The following is a 14,225-nucleotide window of genomic DNA, read 5'->3' as shown; positions in this document are numbered from 1 at the left end:
AGCAATCAGATAAGAAAAATAAATAAAAGGCATCCAAATTGGAAAGGAAAAAGTAAAACTGTAACCACTTGCAGATGATATGATATGACATATAGAAACCCTTAAAAAACCACACACACACACAAACAACTATTTGAACCAATAAATAAATTCAGTAAAGTTGCAGGATACAAAATTAATATTCAGAAATTTGTTGCATTTCTATACACTAGTAAACTATCAGAAAGAGAAATTTTAAAAAATATCCCATTTACAATTGCATCAAAAAAAGTGCCTAGGAATGAACTTAAGCAGTGAGGTAAAATTCTTGTACTCAGTAAACTATAAGACATTGATGAAAGGAATTGAAGATGATGCAAATAGGTGGAAAGATATACCACGCTTATAGATTAAAGGAATTAATATTATTAAAATGACAAATTCCATAAAGCAATCTACAGATCCAAAGCAATATCTATCAAAATACCAATGGCAGTTTTCACAGAATGAAAACAAATAATTCTAAAATTTGTATGGAAACCCAAAAGACCCTGAATAGGCAAAACAATCTTGAGAAAGAAGAACAAAGCTGGAGGTACCATGCTCTCTGATTTCAAACTATCTTACAAAGCTACAGTAATAAAAATAGTATGATACTTGCAGAAAACAGACATATAGATCAATGGAACAGAATAGAGAACCCAGTAACAAATCTACACCTGTATGGTCAATTGATCTACAATGAAGGAGATACCTCAAAGCCCTCTCTTTGGGAAAACAAAAGCAAAGCAGTGTAAAGGCTGATCATTCTTCACAATAGATTTTTATTTTTAATTGTCAAACATATTACCAGACAGATAATTCATAGAGGGATAAGCCTTTTTGGTTATGTGCCCAACACAGTATATTCTGAGCTGCATAGGTAGCATTTCCAACCTTTCAACAATGCAGAGATAGGTTTTATTATCTCGTTTTCAAGTTTTAAGGTGAACTTGTGTTCTATAAACATAATTATAGAGTATGAAACATTGTGACAAACAGTATTGGATTAGGTGCTGTGAATGTTCTTTGGTAAGACACTTCAGATGTCTGCAGCTTCCATTTCCTTATCTGTGAAAAGATACAGTACAACTGAGAGATTTCTAAAGCCATTCCAATTTTCAAATTCTAACCTCCCATAATTCTAAGAAGAAAGCCAAACTGAGATTTTCTGAAAAGACTCAGACTGACTTCAAGGAGCAGGGCTGTCCAAGTCACCAAATCAAGCTGTCAGCTAGAACTCTCTGAGGGAAATGATTAAAGATATCATCCACTTCTATATGTATGACATATAATTAAATAGAAAAACAGAGAAACCTTTTGAAGGAGAAAATTATGAGAAATGATAATAAACAAGAAAAGTATTGGTAATGCTCACTTGATAATAATTATAGTATATACCATATATAACAATATAGTATATACCACATATATTATTTTATATATCTATAAAATGTATGTATATTATATATAATGTATATATACATATTTACAATGTATATTTTATGCTATATATTATATATACTAGATATGGGTATAATTGTAGATATAGATAGCATATAGAATATAATAAAATCAGCAAAATTATGGAAAACAAGAGATGAGGAAAGAGGAAATATGAAAAATATAGACAAGGAGGATAGAGAAGATAAGATGTAAGAAAAGGAAAAATAAATATAAATAAGATGAAACATATGGTCTGGTCAAGAAGGACTAAGCTTACTTTGGCCTCAGGATGGAGTGAGCCCATGCTGTCTCTCTCTTCCACTGATTGCAACTGAAAGCTTGACAAAACACAAAAAGCAACTACTTAAGGACTCTGAAAAGTAAATAGAAGCAGATATTGTAAAGGAGCATGGGTTTTCCATTTTCTTTTCTGGCCTTGTGCAGAGCCCCAGTCCTGGAGCTCCATGGTGGCCATGGAGCAGGTGGCTTAAACTTGATAAAATCCCCATATTTCTGGCCAGAAGAACTAGGAAAAGGGCTCCCTGTGTGTCAAAGATCATAGAAGATATCTCCATTTTTTTCTTCTTTTCCCTCATGGTTTTTCTCTAAAGGTGGGCTCCAGTTTGAAGCTGAGTAGAATGCTAGATAGCTAAAATTAAAGAGAAATTACTCTGTTTCCTATCTTTGGGGGCAGAGTAACCAAGAAAAGAGGACCTGTTGGTCAGCATGTGGGGGTAGCCTCAGAGACGAGAGCTGGAGAAAGGGGTTCTCTAATTTTAACGATGGGAACTACATAAGTCCCAGGTTCTCCCCTAAGCTATACATGGATGTGAAAGACTCAAAAACAGGATAGCAAAGGCTTTGGACACAAAACTGAGATTGGAACCACTGTCCACAGAAAGTGAGACACTGACAGTTCTGAACCTAGCACATTGATTGTCCGCTGAAAAAATTTAAGTTCTACAGAGAATTATAATAGATTTAGAGTATACAAAATGTAATATTTGAAGAAGATGTGGAGTATATATACAATGGAATATTACTCAGCCATAAAAAGAATGAAATAATGTCATTTGCAGCAAATGGTTGGACATGGAGATTATTATACTAAGTGAAGTAAGCCAGACCGAGAAAGACAAATATCATATGATATCACTTATATGTGGAATCTTAAAAAAAAATTCAAGTGAACTTACTTACAAAACAGAAACAGACCCACAGACATAGAAAACAAACTTACAGCTACCAAAGGGGAAACGGACAGGGAGTGATAAATTAGGAGTTTGGGATTAACATATACACACTACTATATATAAAATAGATAACCAACAAGGGTCTACTGTATAGAACAGGGAAATATACTCAATATTTTGTAATAACCTATAAGGGAAAGAATCTGAAAAAGAATATATTTATATACATATATGCATATATGTATATTTATGTATGTATATATAACTGAATCATTGTGATGTACACCTGAAATTAACACATTGTAAATCAACTATACTTCAATAAAAACTATATGTCTGTTTTAAAAACCAAGATGCTTCAATGTAAAAAAATTTTTTTTTCAAGATACAATCCAAAATTATGTAACATAACAGAGAACAAGTAGATGTGAATGGTATTCAAAGGATAAGACAATGGAGGCCAACTTTCTAATTGACTCAGATCTTGCAATTATCAGACAAAGACATTAAAGAAGCTATTATAACTGTGCTCCATGAGATAAAGGGAAACAACTTGAACAGAAGGATATTCTCAGCAGTGACATAGAGATTACAAAAAAGAACCAAAAAGAAGTTTTAGAAGTAAAAATTACAGTATCTGAAAATTTTTAAATTCCCTGGATGAACTCAGTAGCAGAGTGAGGATGACAGAGGAAAGAGTCAGTGAATTTCAGGGTAGATTAATTACATGATCTGAAGAGAGAAAGGAAATTGAAAACAATGAACAGAGCCTTGGAGACTTAATGAACAATATCAAAAGGGTCCAGCATTTGTTTCACTGGGATTCTAGAAGGAAAGTAGAAAGAGATTCATTCAGAAAAAAAAATTGAGGAAATAATGGCCAAAACTTCCCAAATTGGTAAAAGACATAATATTACAGATTTTAAAAGCTCAAAGAAAAACCCACTCAGACATATCATAATCAAACTGCTGAAAACAAAAGATAAAGAAACAATCTGGAAGCAGCTAGAGAAAAAGTACATGTTACAAAAGAAAGGAACAATTATTGAAATGTCTGTAGATTTTTTATCAGAAGCCATGGAGGCCAAATAACAGTAGAACACCATTTTTCTTTAAAGTGCTGAGTGAAAAGAACTGTGAATGCAGAATTTTATACCCAACGAAAATAGCTGTCCAGAGTCAAGACAAAATAAATACATTTCCAGATAAAGGAAAACTAAGAGAATTTGTTGCCAACGTATCTATTATAAAGGACAACTCTGATAGGAGGAAATTGGAGTGAGGTCAAGTGACTGGTGACTGGATGGGGGAGAGGATGCACTGGGAAGGTGACACTGAGGAAGGGACACAAGTGAGAAATCAAGTAGGGGGGTGGAAGGGAGTAAGGGAAAGTTGAGTTGAGTAGGGGAAAGTGGCAGTGGTAGTTCATCCAGGCACAGAGCTCCACGTTTATACGGCAATCTCATAAACATGACCTCATTGGTTCCACTCCAAAAGCAGTAGACAGGAATTAATAGCCTTCCTATGCAGATGGAGAAACTGAAGCTTAGAGAGGTTTAGTGCTGTACTTGGACATGTCCCTGGTCTACCAACTCCTGATTCAGTGTGCTTTCCCAACCCTGGGAGGAAGGACTCGGGGTAAATCAGAGGCAGAGTGGGTGGGTGTAAGAGAGAATGTCTTAGCTGAGATTGCCATAACATATACCATAGACTGGGTGGTTTGAACAGCAGTAATTTATTTTCTCACAGTTCCGGAGGCTGGGAAGTCTGAGATCAGGTAACCAGCCAATTTGGTTCATGGTGAGAGCTCTCTTCCTGGCTCGCAGACAGCCACCTCCTTTTTGTGTTCTCACATGCTGGAGAGTCCTGGTGTCTCTTCCTCTTATAATTACACCACTTCCATCAGACCAGGCCTCCACCCTTATGACTTCACTTAGCCTTAATCACCTCCTTAAAGGCCCTACCTCCAATACAGCCACATGGTGGGGCGGGGGGGGATGTTAGGGCTTCAACATATGAATTTGGGGCACACAATCTAGTCCATAGCAGGGGATATAATTAACAGTGTAAGCACAGGAAAGAACCTTATAAATCTGCAGTTCTCAAACGTGTCTATACATTATAATCAGCTGGATATTTGCTGACAATTCCATAGTCCACCCAACACTCCACATCAATTAAATCACATTTTCTGGGGTTGAGACACAGGCATCCATATTTTTTAGAAGCTGCACAGGTGATTCTAATGTGCATACAAGTTTGGAAAACACTACTATAAATCCTGATTGAATCAGTTCTGTTAGATATTTCAAGGCAGTTTTTGGCTGAAAATGATAAGCTTAGTAGAATCAAAAGGATTATTAGATTATATTATTAATATAATATTATATTAATATAGGATATACCATATATAACATAAGATACACTATATATATGTATATATATGAAGTATACATACATATATAATATTTTACATACATACTGCATACATATATAGTGTTTTATTGCATAATTATACCAACATTTATCATATGTGCAGTGGGCATTTTTGTTCCCACTTTAAGGCCACTACAAATAGTTCTGTTATGAACATTCTAGTACCTGACTCTTAGCGAATATATATTTTTCTGTTATATACATTGGGGTAACATTGTTGGGTCATAGGATATGCACATTTTCAGTGTTAGTAGACACCCAGGAATATTTATTTTAAAATAACTTCTCCCATGATTTTGATACATAGCAGAGACTGTGAACAGCTGCCCTCGAACTGACTATGCCTGCCTCTTCTCCATCTCCTATTTTCTCTTTAGCTATACGTCCACGGCCACTTCCCCACACAGCCTAATAAGCATACAGAGATCTCAGAACCATAGAAGCCTTGTCCTCTCCAGGTTCCACTGTGCTGGGGCTCGGCCAGGAGCCTAGATCTCAGACAAGGAAAGCCCTGGTCATCAAGGGAGAAAGCAGACCCTTAGTCTTCAAATTCTGGAGGCCTGCTGCTCAGTTCCTCTCCTATCTCATCTCCACAAGAATGCAGGGTTCCTCCTGCTCCCCCAGAACCTGTGGTCCTTACTCTTCTCCCTCTTATGTTTCTATTCCTTGACCCACCCCAGGCATTTATATCTAGTTCTGGTTTTGTCAAGGCCAGTGGTTTCTTTTTTTGCCCTCCTAGAGTTTTTATCTCCCTTGCCCCCTTGTTTTGGGGATCCTTGTAGCCCTAGTTAATAAGCCCCTCTATTCTACAATCTCTATTTGTCTCCATGAGTTCTCATTGCTCATCTTCTACCAGGGAAAATCCAAACAGACAAGGGTATTTCAGAGTTGTCAACTCTAATGCACTCAGGTTACATTTTTCATCTTGTCTGACATTTGCTGGAGCTGTAATTTCTTCTGAATGTGCCTCTTCCCTGTCTTTCATCATCAGAAAAGTTGAAAAGAGCATGTATAACCTCTGGATCAAATCAGTGGTGGTCCCAGAACTGTTACTCTGACTGTTCCATAATTCAAAGAAATGCTGCTGCTGGGAATCTAATTCACCCAAAGGCTCACTGTGTGAGCCCTCTGTTTGGGCTCATCCAAATAGAGATGGAGATGTTCTCCATCTCTATTTCATATACCTCAGGAAGAAGGCTGAAGTGACAGAGAAAAACGATGAAAAATATGTTAACCAAGTCCCTTTCAGTATTCAGTGTAGATACAAACAGATAATGTAACAGGAATCAATTTTATGCATGTTATTGGAATAGTCCAAATGCAGTTTGTGGATGAAATTTGACTGAGGGGCAACTTTTTAATTCCAAAGGGAAATTAGACATTTGTGCCCATGGTTTAGGGCTCCAAACCAGTATTATTTTCATCACTGAATTTTTACTGAGTACTTAGGGTTGGACTTTGCGAAATCAAACTTAAATGAATTCTTCCTGCCAGTCTCCATATGGGTTCTGTTTTTGAAACAGCAAACATTTTTGTTGCTGCTTTGTGAGTTTTTCTTTTTCATCTTTTTCTTCTGCTCTAAAGCTATTACATCTAACCTTTGATATTATATGTTTTCTGTTTTAACAGTACCCAATATTTGAATGATAGTACATAGTTACTAATAAGGCATTAATAGGGGTCTCTTTTTTCATAAAAGCTACAAAGTTGGAAACTTGGTTCTTTCAAATATGGATCATATTCTATGTACTATTAACACAAGATCTGTGATGTTATCACAAATCAGGAACATTTAAAACACCCCCCCACACACACACCCATACACCCCACAACCAAACTTGTATCCTGAAAACTAAAATGCCATTTCTTTCAAATTATTTTCTTAAGGACTGTTTCCAGTAGTAGTATTACCTAAATTGTGGATTTGTCAACTCACAATACAATGTTTTCTGTGCCACCATTCTCTGGGTTGGGAGAGGTGATGTTAACACATTTGGGTCTCATATCTGCAGGGGGATATTTGTTGATGGCACCTGGAGAAAGAGTGGGTGGTTAGTCTAAATTTTACCCTTCCACATTCTATCACCCAAAGTCAGTTCATCTTTTCCTGTGGTTGGAGGTGTTTCCAAGAGCAAGTTAATTTTATAAGGGACTCAGCAAAATATGAACCTTCTGACTTTGCAATACCTTGTTGGCAAAGTCAGTGAAATATAGCAGTGATTGAGTCAAAAATTTTCATGCTCTGTGTGTCACAGGCTTGCAATATAATTCAAAGATATCTCTTAATCCCTTATGACATCTGGCTCTCTCACTCTAAAAGGAAGATATTTCTAGAGGACAGTATTAACTATTGAAATTGGCTGCCCTATTTATCTTGAGTTTGGAAGAAGGCATCATTTTTTTTGCAAGTGACAAGCTTGCCACTAAATATAAATCCTGAGTGCCAAGATGCTGACGGTTCCATGAGCCCTGGGCTTTATGAGTGCCAGAAAATCTGCATCTCTCTGATTCCCCATTAAACTTGCAGGAGCTATAGACAACCATTCAGAGTGGCCTCTGTCACACTCCTAATTCCCGGCACAGGCCCGGACTTGCTTGATGCTACAAGCTCTTAGGTTTGCTACTATAATCATGTCTGGAATTACAGCACATGGACAGAGACTGGGAAGCCTCTCTCAAAAGCCTACTGTGAAAAGACTCCCTTAAACCCCTTGCCTGGCTGTCCCTGAGCCAGCTGTCTGAGACAGAGGCTCTAGAAGAGATTTGTCCCCATGGCTCTTAAGAACTCAAGTCAGAAGCAAAGTTGATTTACAGTGACAAGATGAAACAGAAGTCCTTGGAGTGGGTGGAGGGTGGTGGCAGTGGGGTATTATTTATTACAGTGATACCACTGTAATACTTTATTAAAGCTTTAGTAATTGATGTATCATTTAATGGTTAAGAGCACAGCTCTGGGGTCAGAATGCATAGGATTGAGTCTAGAATTTGCCAACTATTAACTGTCAGATTTTGAGCAGTTGATTTAATGTCTGTGAATCTCAGTTTTCTCACTTGTAAAATGGGGATACTACTACTTTCCTTAGAGGGCTGTCCTGAGGATTAAATGATACAATCCTTTAAAAAACTTGGCACATAGTAAACACAGATTAGGGTTAAAAGATACTTTTCACTTTCTGGCAAAGACCCTGACAGTGGGACAGCAGAGCTCAAGGTCACTAGGACCTGGGATTTTCTCTGTGGTTTTCTCATTGCCTCCTACTGACACCTAGACTCCACCACTCTTGACTGAAGTGAGAATCATGTTACTAAGTCAACTGGTGGATTGTGCAAAGAGTTATCTATTGGAAAAGCAACAGAAGAGAAAAACTTTAATGACTTACGTCTGATTGAATGAACAAATGGCTTGACAAATTTGACGATATAGTTAAAATCTGGCTTGTGGGTTCGGCCAAGCTGGACTAAGTGATGATCCAGTGGGTGGCTGGCTAAATCTTCTAATTCCTTGTCATTGTGTAGAAGACCAAAGGAAAACACAAATATGGAGTAGCCCCGACACTTGGCTCTCAGAGATACATTTCTTAAGACTCCCTTGTCTAAAGGGTTGGTTTCACCAGCAGATATAACAAAGATAACTTTGTTTTTCCTCAGGTTGGGGGTTCCTACAAAGACATTGTCAATTGTCCACTGTAGGGCATGGCCAATAAAAACATCTCCATTGAGCTGTTGAAGGGAGTCTTGGAGATGATGTTTCATTTGGTGTTTACTGCTATAAGTAACCAAATCAAATTCTAGGTAGATGGGGCTTTCTTCTGTGTTGGGCATATAGCCTGGAGGAGAGTAGGTCAGGACTGCCACCCTGTCTCCCAAGGTGGAGATCAGTGGATCTGGGGCCAAGTGAAAGTAATCAAGCACTGAGGTTATAAAAGCTTTCACTTCCTTAAACTCATCATTTCCTATTCTTTGGGAAGCATCTATGAGAAAAGCCACATCCATGTAATATTCTTGAAGAGAGGCATCTCTGAGTTCATAAGTAAGACCTGGTTCTTCTTTTCTGCCATGGCTTTCCTGTCCTGCAATAGAATAACTCAAGTCACTACTTTTAGTAGAAGGGACACCTTGAAACTCCTAGCCAAGAATGGCAACACACAGCATGAGGTGTTGTCATACTTCATTCTCACACCCATGACATACGTTACTAATCAATATCAGTACTTGTTCCCAGATGCATTCTCTAAGTACATCTCTACACAGTATGCGGAGAGCCATTACCACTTGACAGGTATTCTCATATGTGAAGAAACCTATTTGCTACCCCATCTCTGATCTTTGTCAAAGGATTGATGGATCCTCCAGCTATTTTCGTATGCAGGGTGAAAAACATACAGCAATTTTTAGTGCACGCCACATGGTTACAAAATTTGGAGTACATACTGCATGAGATTTCATTATATGTAATGACCCCAAGAGAGAAGTAAATATGTCAAAGTCACATTTATTGATGACATCTTTATATACATGTTTAAAATAGGCACCATAGTATGATGTCATGAGAAGTAGTATAAATGCTGACTTTAGAATCCAAATTCTGTGTAAGACATGACATACTTTAAGACCTTGGTACTCAAAGTACCAGTCCTCAAACAGCTTATTGGCCCATGACAAGATAAGAAACTTGCACCATGATATAAGTCAACTACATCACTAAGCACACAAATTATTTCATCTGATTTTATTTTATTTATTTATTTTTTGTATTAAGACCTTCTCAAGGAAGGAAACAGTGCCCCAGTTACACTCTGATGCTACCTTCTTATCTTGTTGGAGGCCAGCACTTCAAGTGGCTCTGCTCCAAAGGGTCATGAAGCCATGTCTACAATCATAGGGACGATGGCTGGTTGGTGAGGTCACAACAGAAAATGCCAGCTCAGAAAGACAGGAGGACATGGTCAATGTTCATTTTTTTCTATGGAAGAAGTATGTTTGTGAACCTAATCAAGCAAGAAGTAGATTCCTAACTGGCAAAAACTTATTACTGTCCAATTGTGCTTGGCCCATTATTCATGCTTTGCATCTATTACTTTATTTAATCCTCACAGCAACCACACTCACAAATGAATTGATTAACCTGTATAAATGTCACAAAAGTTTAATATTGAAATAGAATGCAGAAAAACAACACCACGGATAATGTTATTAACGAGGCAAATACTATCAGATGACTTCTGAATGCTCAATGATCTCTGCATTCCTGGGGTCAACTCCACATTATCTTTTTTTACCTATTGTAGGATTTTCTTCTGACAAATAAAATTTTTATATATTTAAAGTGTACAACATTCTTCAAAAAGTATACAAATAAGAAATGCTAGAGAGGGTGTGGAGAAAAAGGAACCCTCCTACATTGTCAGTGGGAATGTAAATGGGTGCAGCCATTATGGAGAACAGTATGGAAGTTCTTTAAAAAACTAAACATAGAAATACCATATGATCCAGTGATCCTACTCCTGGGCATATATCTGGAGAAAACTATAATTTAAAAGGATACATGCACCCCAATGTTCATAGCGGCACTATTTACAGTAACCAAGACATGGAAGCAACCTAAGTGTCCATTGACGGATGGATAAAGAAGATATGTTATATATACACAATAGAACAGTAATCAGCCATGAAAAAAGAATAAAATAATGCCACTTGCAGCAACATGGATGGATCTAGAGATGATCATACTTAGTGAAGTAAGTCAGACAGAGAAAGACAAACATCATATGATATTGCTTATATGTGGAATCTAAAAAAATGATACAAATGAACTTATTTACAAAAACAGAAATAGACTCACAGACACAGAAAAGAAACTTATGGTTACCAAAGGGGAAAGGGAGGGGGGAGGGATAAATTAGGAGTTTGGGATTAACATATACACACTACTATATGTAAAATAGATAACCAACAAGGCCTACTGTACAGCACAGGGAACTATACTCAATATCTTGTAATAACCTATACTAGAAAAGGATTTTTAAAAGAATATATAGATATACATATATATGTATATATAACTGAATTACTTTGATGTACACCTGAAGCTAACACAACATTGTGAATCAACTATATTCCAATAAAAAAATTTAAAAATTGAATAAAATAATTAATAACAAAGTGTACAATGTTCTGATATAAGTATACCTTGTATAATGATTGCCACATCAAGCTAATGTTGTTGGATTTGATTTGCTAACATTTTGTTTAGAATTTCTGCATTTATGTTCTCGAGGAATGTTGGTCTGTAGGTTCCTTTTCTTGTAATGTATTTGTCCGGTTTTGGTCTCAAAGAATGAGTTTGGAAGCATTCCTTCCTATTTAATATTCTGGAAGAGTTTATGCAGAATTCGTATTGTTTCTTCCTTAAATGTTCTGTTGAAGCCACCAGTGAAGTCATCTGGGCTTGGAGTTTTCTTTAAGGAAAGTTTTGAACTACAAATTCAATTTCTTTAATAGGTTTAGGAATATTTAGGTTACTTCTCCTTGAGTGAGGCTTGGTAATTCATGCATTGCAACTAATTTGCCTATTTCACCTAAAATGTCTAACTTATAGGCAAAAACTGTTTATAATATTCCCTGATTATCCTTTTAATATCTGTAGAATATTTCTCCTCTCTCATTCCTGATATTGGTAATTTGTGTTTTCTCTTTTTTACTGCTGAGTTTGACTATGGGTTTATCAATTTAATTGATCTTATCCAAAAAAACACTTCTGGTTTTATTGATTTTCTCTTTTCTATTTCATTGAGTTCTGCTTTAATTTTATTACTTCCTTTCTTCTCCTTACCTTAGGTTTAACTTGTTCTTCTTTTTCTAATTTCTTAAGATGAAAGTTGAGGTCATTGATTTGAAACCTTTCTTCTTTATCAGTATAGTTATTTAATGCTATGAATGACGTCCTAAGTACTGCTTTAGAGGAATCTTACAAATTCTAGTATATTGTGATTTTATTTTCATTCATTTCAAAATACTTTCTAATTTCCCCTTTGGTTTTTTCTTTGACCATGGATTATTTAGAAGTGCTTTATTTAGTTTCCAAATACTTGGGGATTTTTCAAAGATCTTATTACTATTGATTTTAACTTAATTCTCTTTTGGTCAGAGGATATATTTGGAATGATTTGAAACCTTTCAAATTTTGAGAATTGTTTTATGGTCTACAGTATGATCTATCTTGGTAAATGTTTCACATGTACTTGAAAAGAATGTGTATTTGCTATTTTGTGTGCAGTGTTCTATTAATATCAATTAGGTCAAATTAACTGATACTGTTGTTCAGGCCTACGATATTCCTGCTGATTTTCTGTCTATTCTTTTGTCAGTTATTGAGAGAGGTATTGAAACTCACTGAGGGTCTTTTTTTTTTTAAGTCTTTATTCTCCTTGAGTTTTATTTTGGATAATTTCTATGGCTATATCTTCAAGGTCACTAGTCTTTTCTTTTACCAAATCTAATTTCCCATTAATCCCATCCAGTGTATTGTTCATCCTAGGCACTGCAACTTTCATCTCTACAAATTCTTTTTTTTTTTTTTTTTTACATTTTCCATGTCTCAACTTTTTAACATATGGAGTATAGTTACAATAACTGTTTTTAATTTCTTTGTTAATTCTAACATCTTCATCAGTTCTGATTTGGTTTTCAGTGATTGTGCTTTTTTGATGATGGGTTCTTTCTGCTTTTTATGCCAGAGATTATGAAATTTACCTTGTTAGATATGGGATAGTTTTATATTCTTATAAATATCCATATGATTTGTTTGGGGAGGCAGTCAAGTTACATGAAAATGGTTTGATCTTTTTGGGACTTGCTGTTATGATTTGTTAGGTATGTCCAGAGTGTTACTTAATTTAAGCCTACTTATTCCCCACTACTGAAGCAAGATCTTCCTGAATTTTCTTCCCAGTACTCTATGAATTATGAGTTTTTCCAGTCTCTCTGGTGGTAACAGGTACTATCCCTGGCCCTGTGAGCAATGGGCATTATCCTCTAATCCTTTCAGAAGAATGTTCCCCCATGCTCGGGTCATTTTCTCAATGCTCATACTATCAGCACTCTGATGAATGATGAAGAGGCATCCTCTTCAGAGCTCTGGGTGTCTCTCTCTGCACAGCTCTCTCCTCTCTGGTGTTTGTCCTGTGAATTCTTACCACCTTGGTCTTCCTGGACTCTCAGCTCTGTTTCCTCATCTCAAGGAGTGCGCTGGATTCCACCTGAATTCCCCTTCCTGAACCATGGCCTGGAAACTCTCTCTTGGCAGTAAGCAGGAGAAATCACAGGGTTCATCTCATTGGTTTCTCATCTCTCAGGGATCATTTTATTTCCTGAAGTCCAGTGTCCTGACAATTGTTGTTCCATTTCATATATATATATACTTTTTTTTCTTTCAGTTATTTCAATTTGTAGGTAAATCCAGTTCCTCTTACTTCGCCTTGGGCATTTCTAATACATGAGAACTAACCATCTTGTTTGAGATATTCCTATGTTCTCTCCCTTCTTACAAAGGACTAAGAACTGGTCATTAATGTACCAGACTTTTCCTTTATCAATACATTCATAGTTATTGAACAGGATGTTACATTTCACGAGCTGTTTGAAATCTATGCACCTCCAATCCTCCACCAAGAACCTAGTTTCAAATTCTTAGAATTTTTGATAAATATCAAGATTCTTAATTGCTAAATATAAAACTGGAAGTGCAGACAAAAGCATAAATATATTTGTCTATGCAATGGGTGCTATATAATATACTTTAGCCCTAAAATACTGCCCAAACCTCTTCTAGAGTTCTTGGCAATAGTGTATCAGAATGTGTGAAGATTAGTTAAATGGACATTTCTTTCCTTTTGGGTTTACAATCCTGGAATTTATTAATCATTACCTGCTCTGCCACCAGGATCTCCATTTTGGCTTTTTAAAAAAGGCCGATCAACATACTTTGTTAAAACATAAAGAAAAGCATTTCATAAATGTTCTGGTAGAAGAGGAAGGAGTAGAAATGAAAAAAGAGAAATTACAACTGATATCACAGAGATACAAAACATCATAAGATTCTACAATCAATAGTTACATGTCATACATACTACT

At 36.2% G+C, this 14,225-nt stretch overlaps 1 protein-coding gene across 1 annotated transcript in view; it reads right to left on the bottom strand.

Moving 5' to 3' along the window:
• Positions 1–7,025: 7,025 nt before the first annotated feature.
• The window catches only part of COL6A5 (collagen type VI alpha 5 chain), a 107,150-nt gene continuing 99,950 nt past the window's right edge, over positions 7,026–14,225 (bottom strand). The window contains exons 38-39 of the mRNA XM_065876871.1: positions 8,474–9,163; positions 7,026–7,126 (exon numbers count right to left, since the gene is read on the bottom strand). Of these exons, the coding sequence (XP_065732943.1) occupies positions 7,026–7,126; positions 8,474–9,163 (791 nt within the window). The remainder of the gene's footprint in view (positions 7,127–8,473; positions 9,164–14,225) is intronic.

This window comes from Phocoena phocoena, chromosome 4 (assembly GCF_963924675.1).
Source record: "Phocoena phocoena chromosome 4, mPhoPho1.1, whole genome shotgun sequence".
Taxonomy (NCBI): Eukaryota; Metazoa; Chordata; class Mammalia; order Artiodactyla; family Phocoenidae; genus Phocoena; species Phocoena phocoena.
Note: the sequence above shows the minus strand (reverse complement) of the source record. Positions and strands in the feature narration are given on the sequence as shown.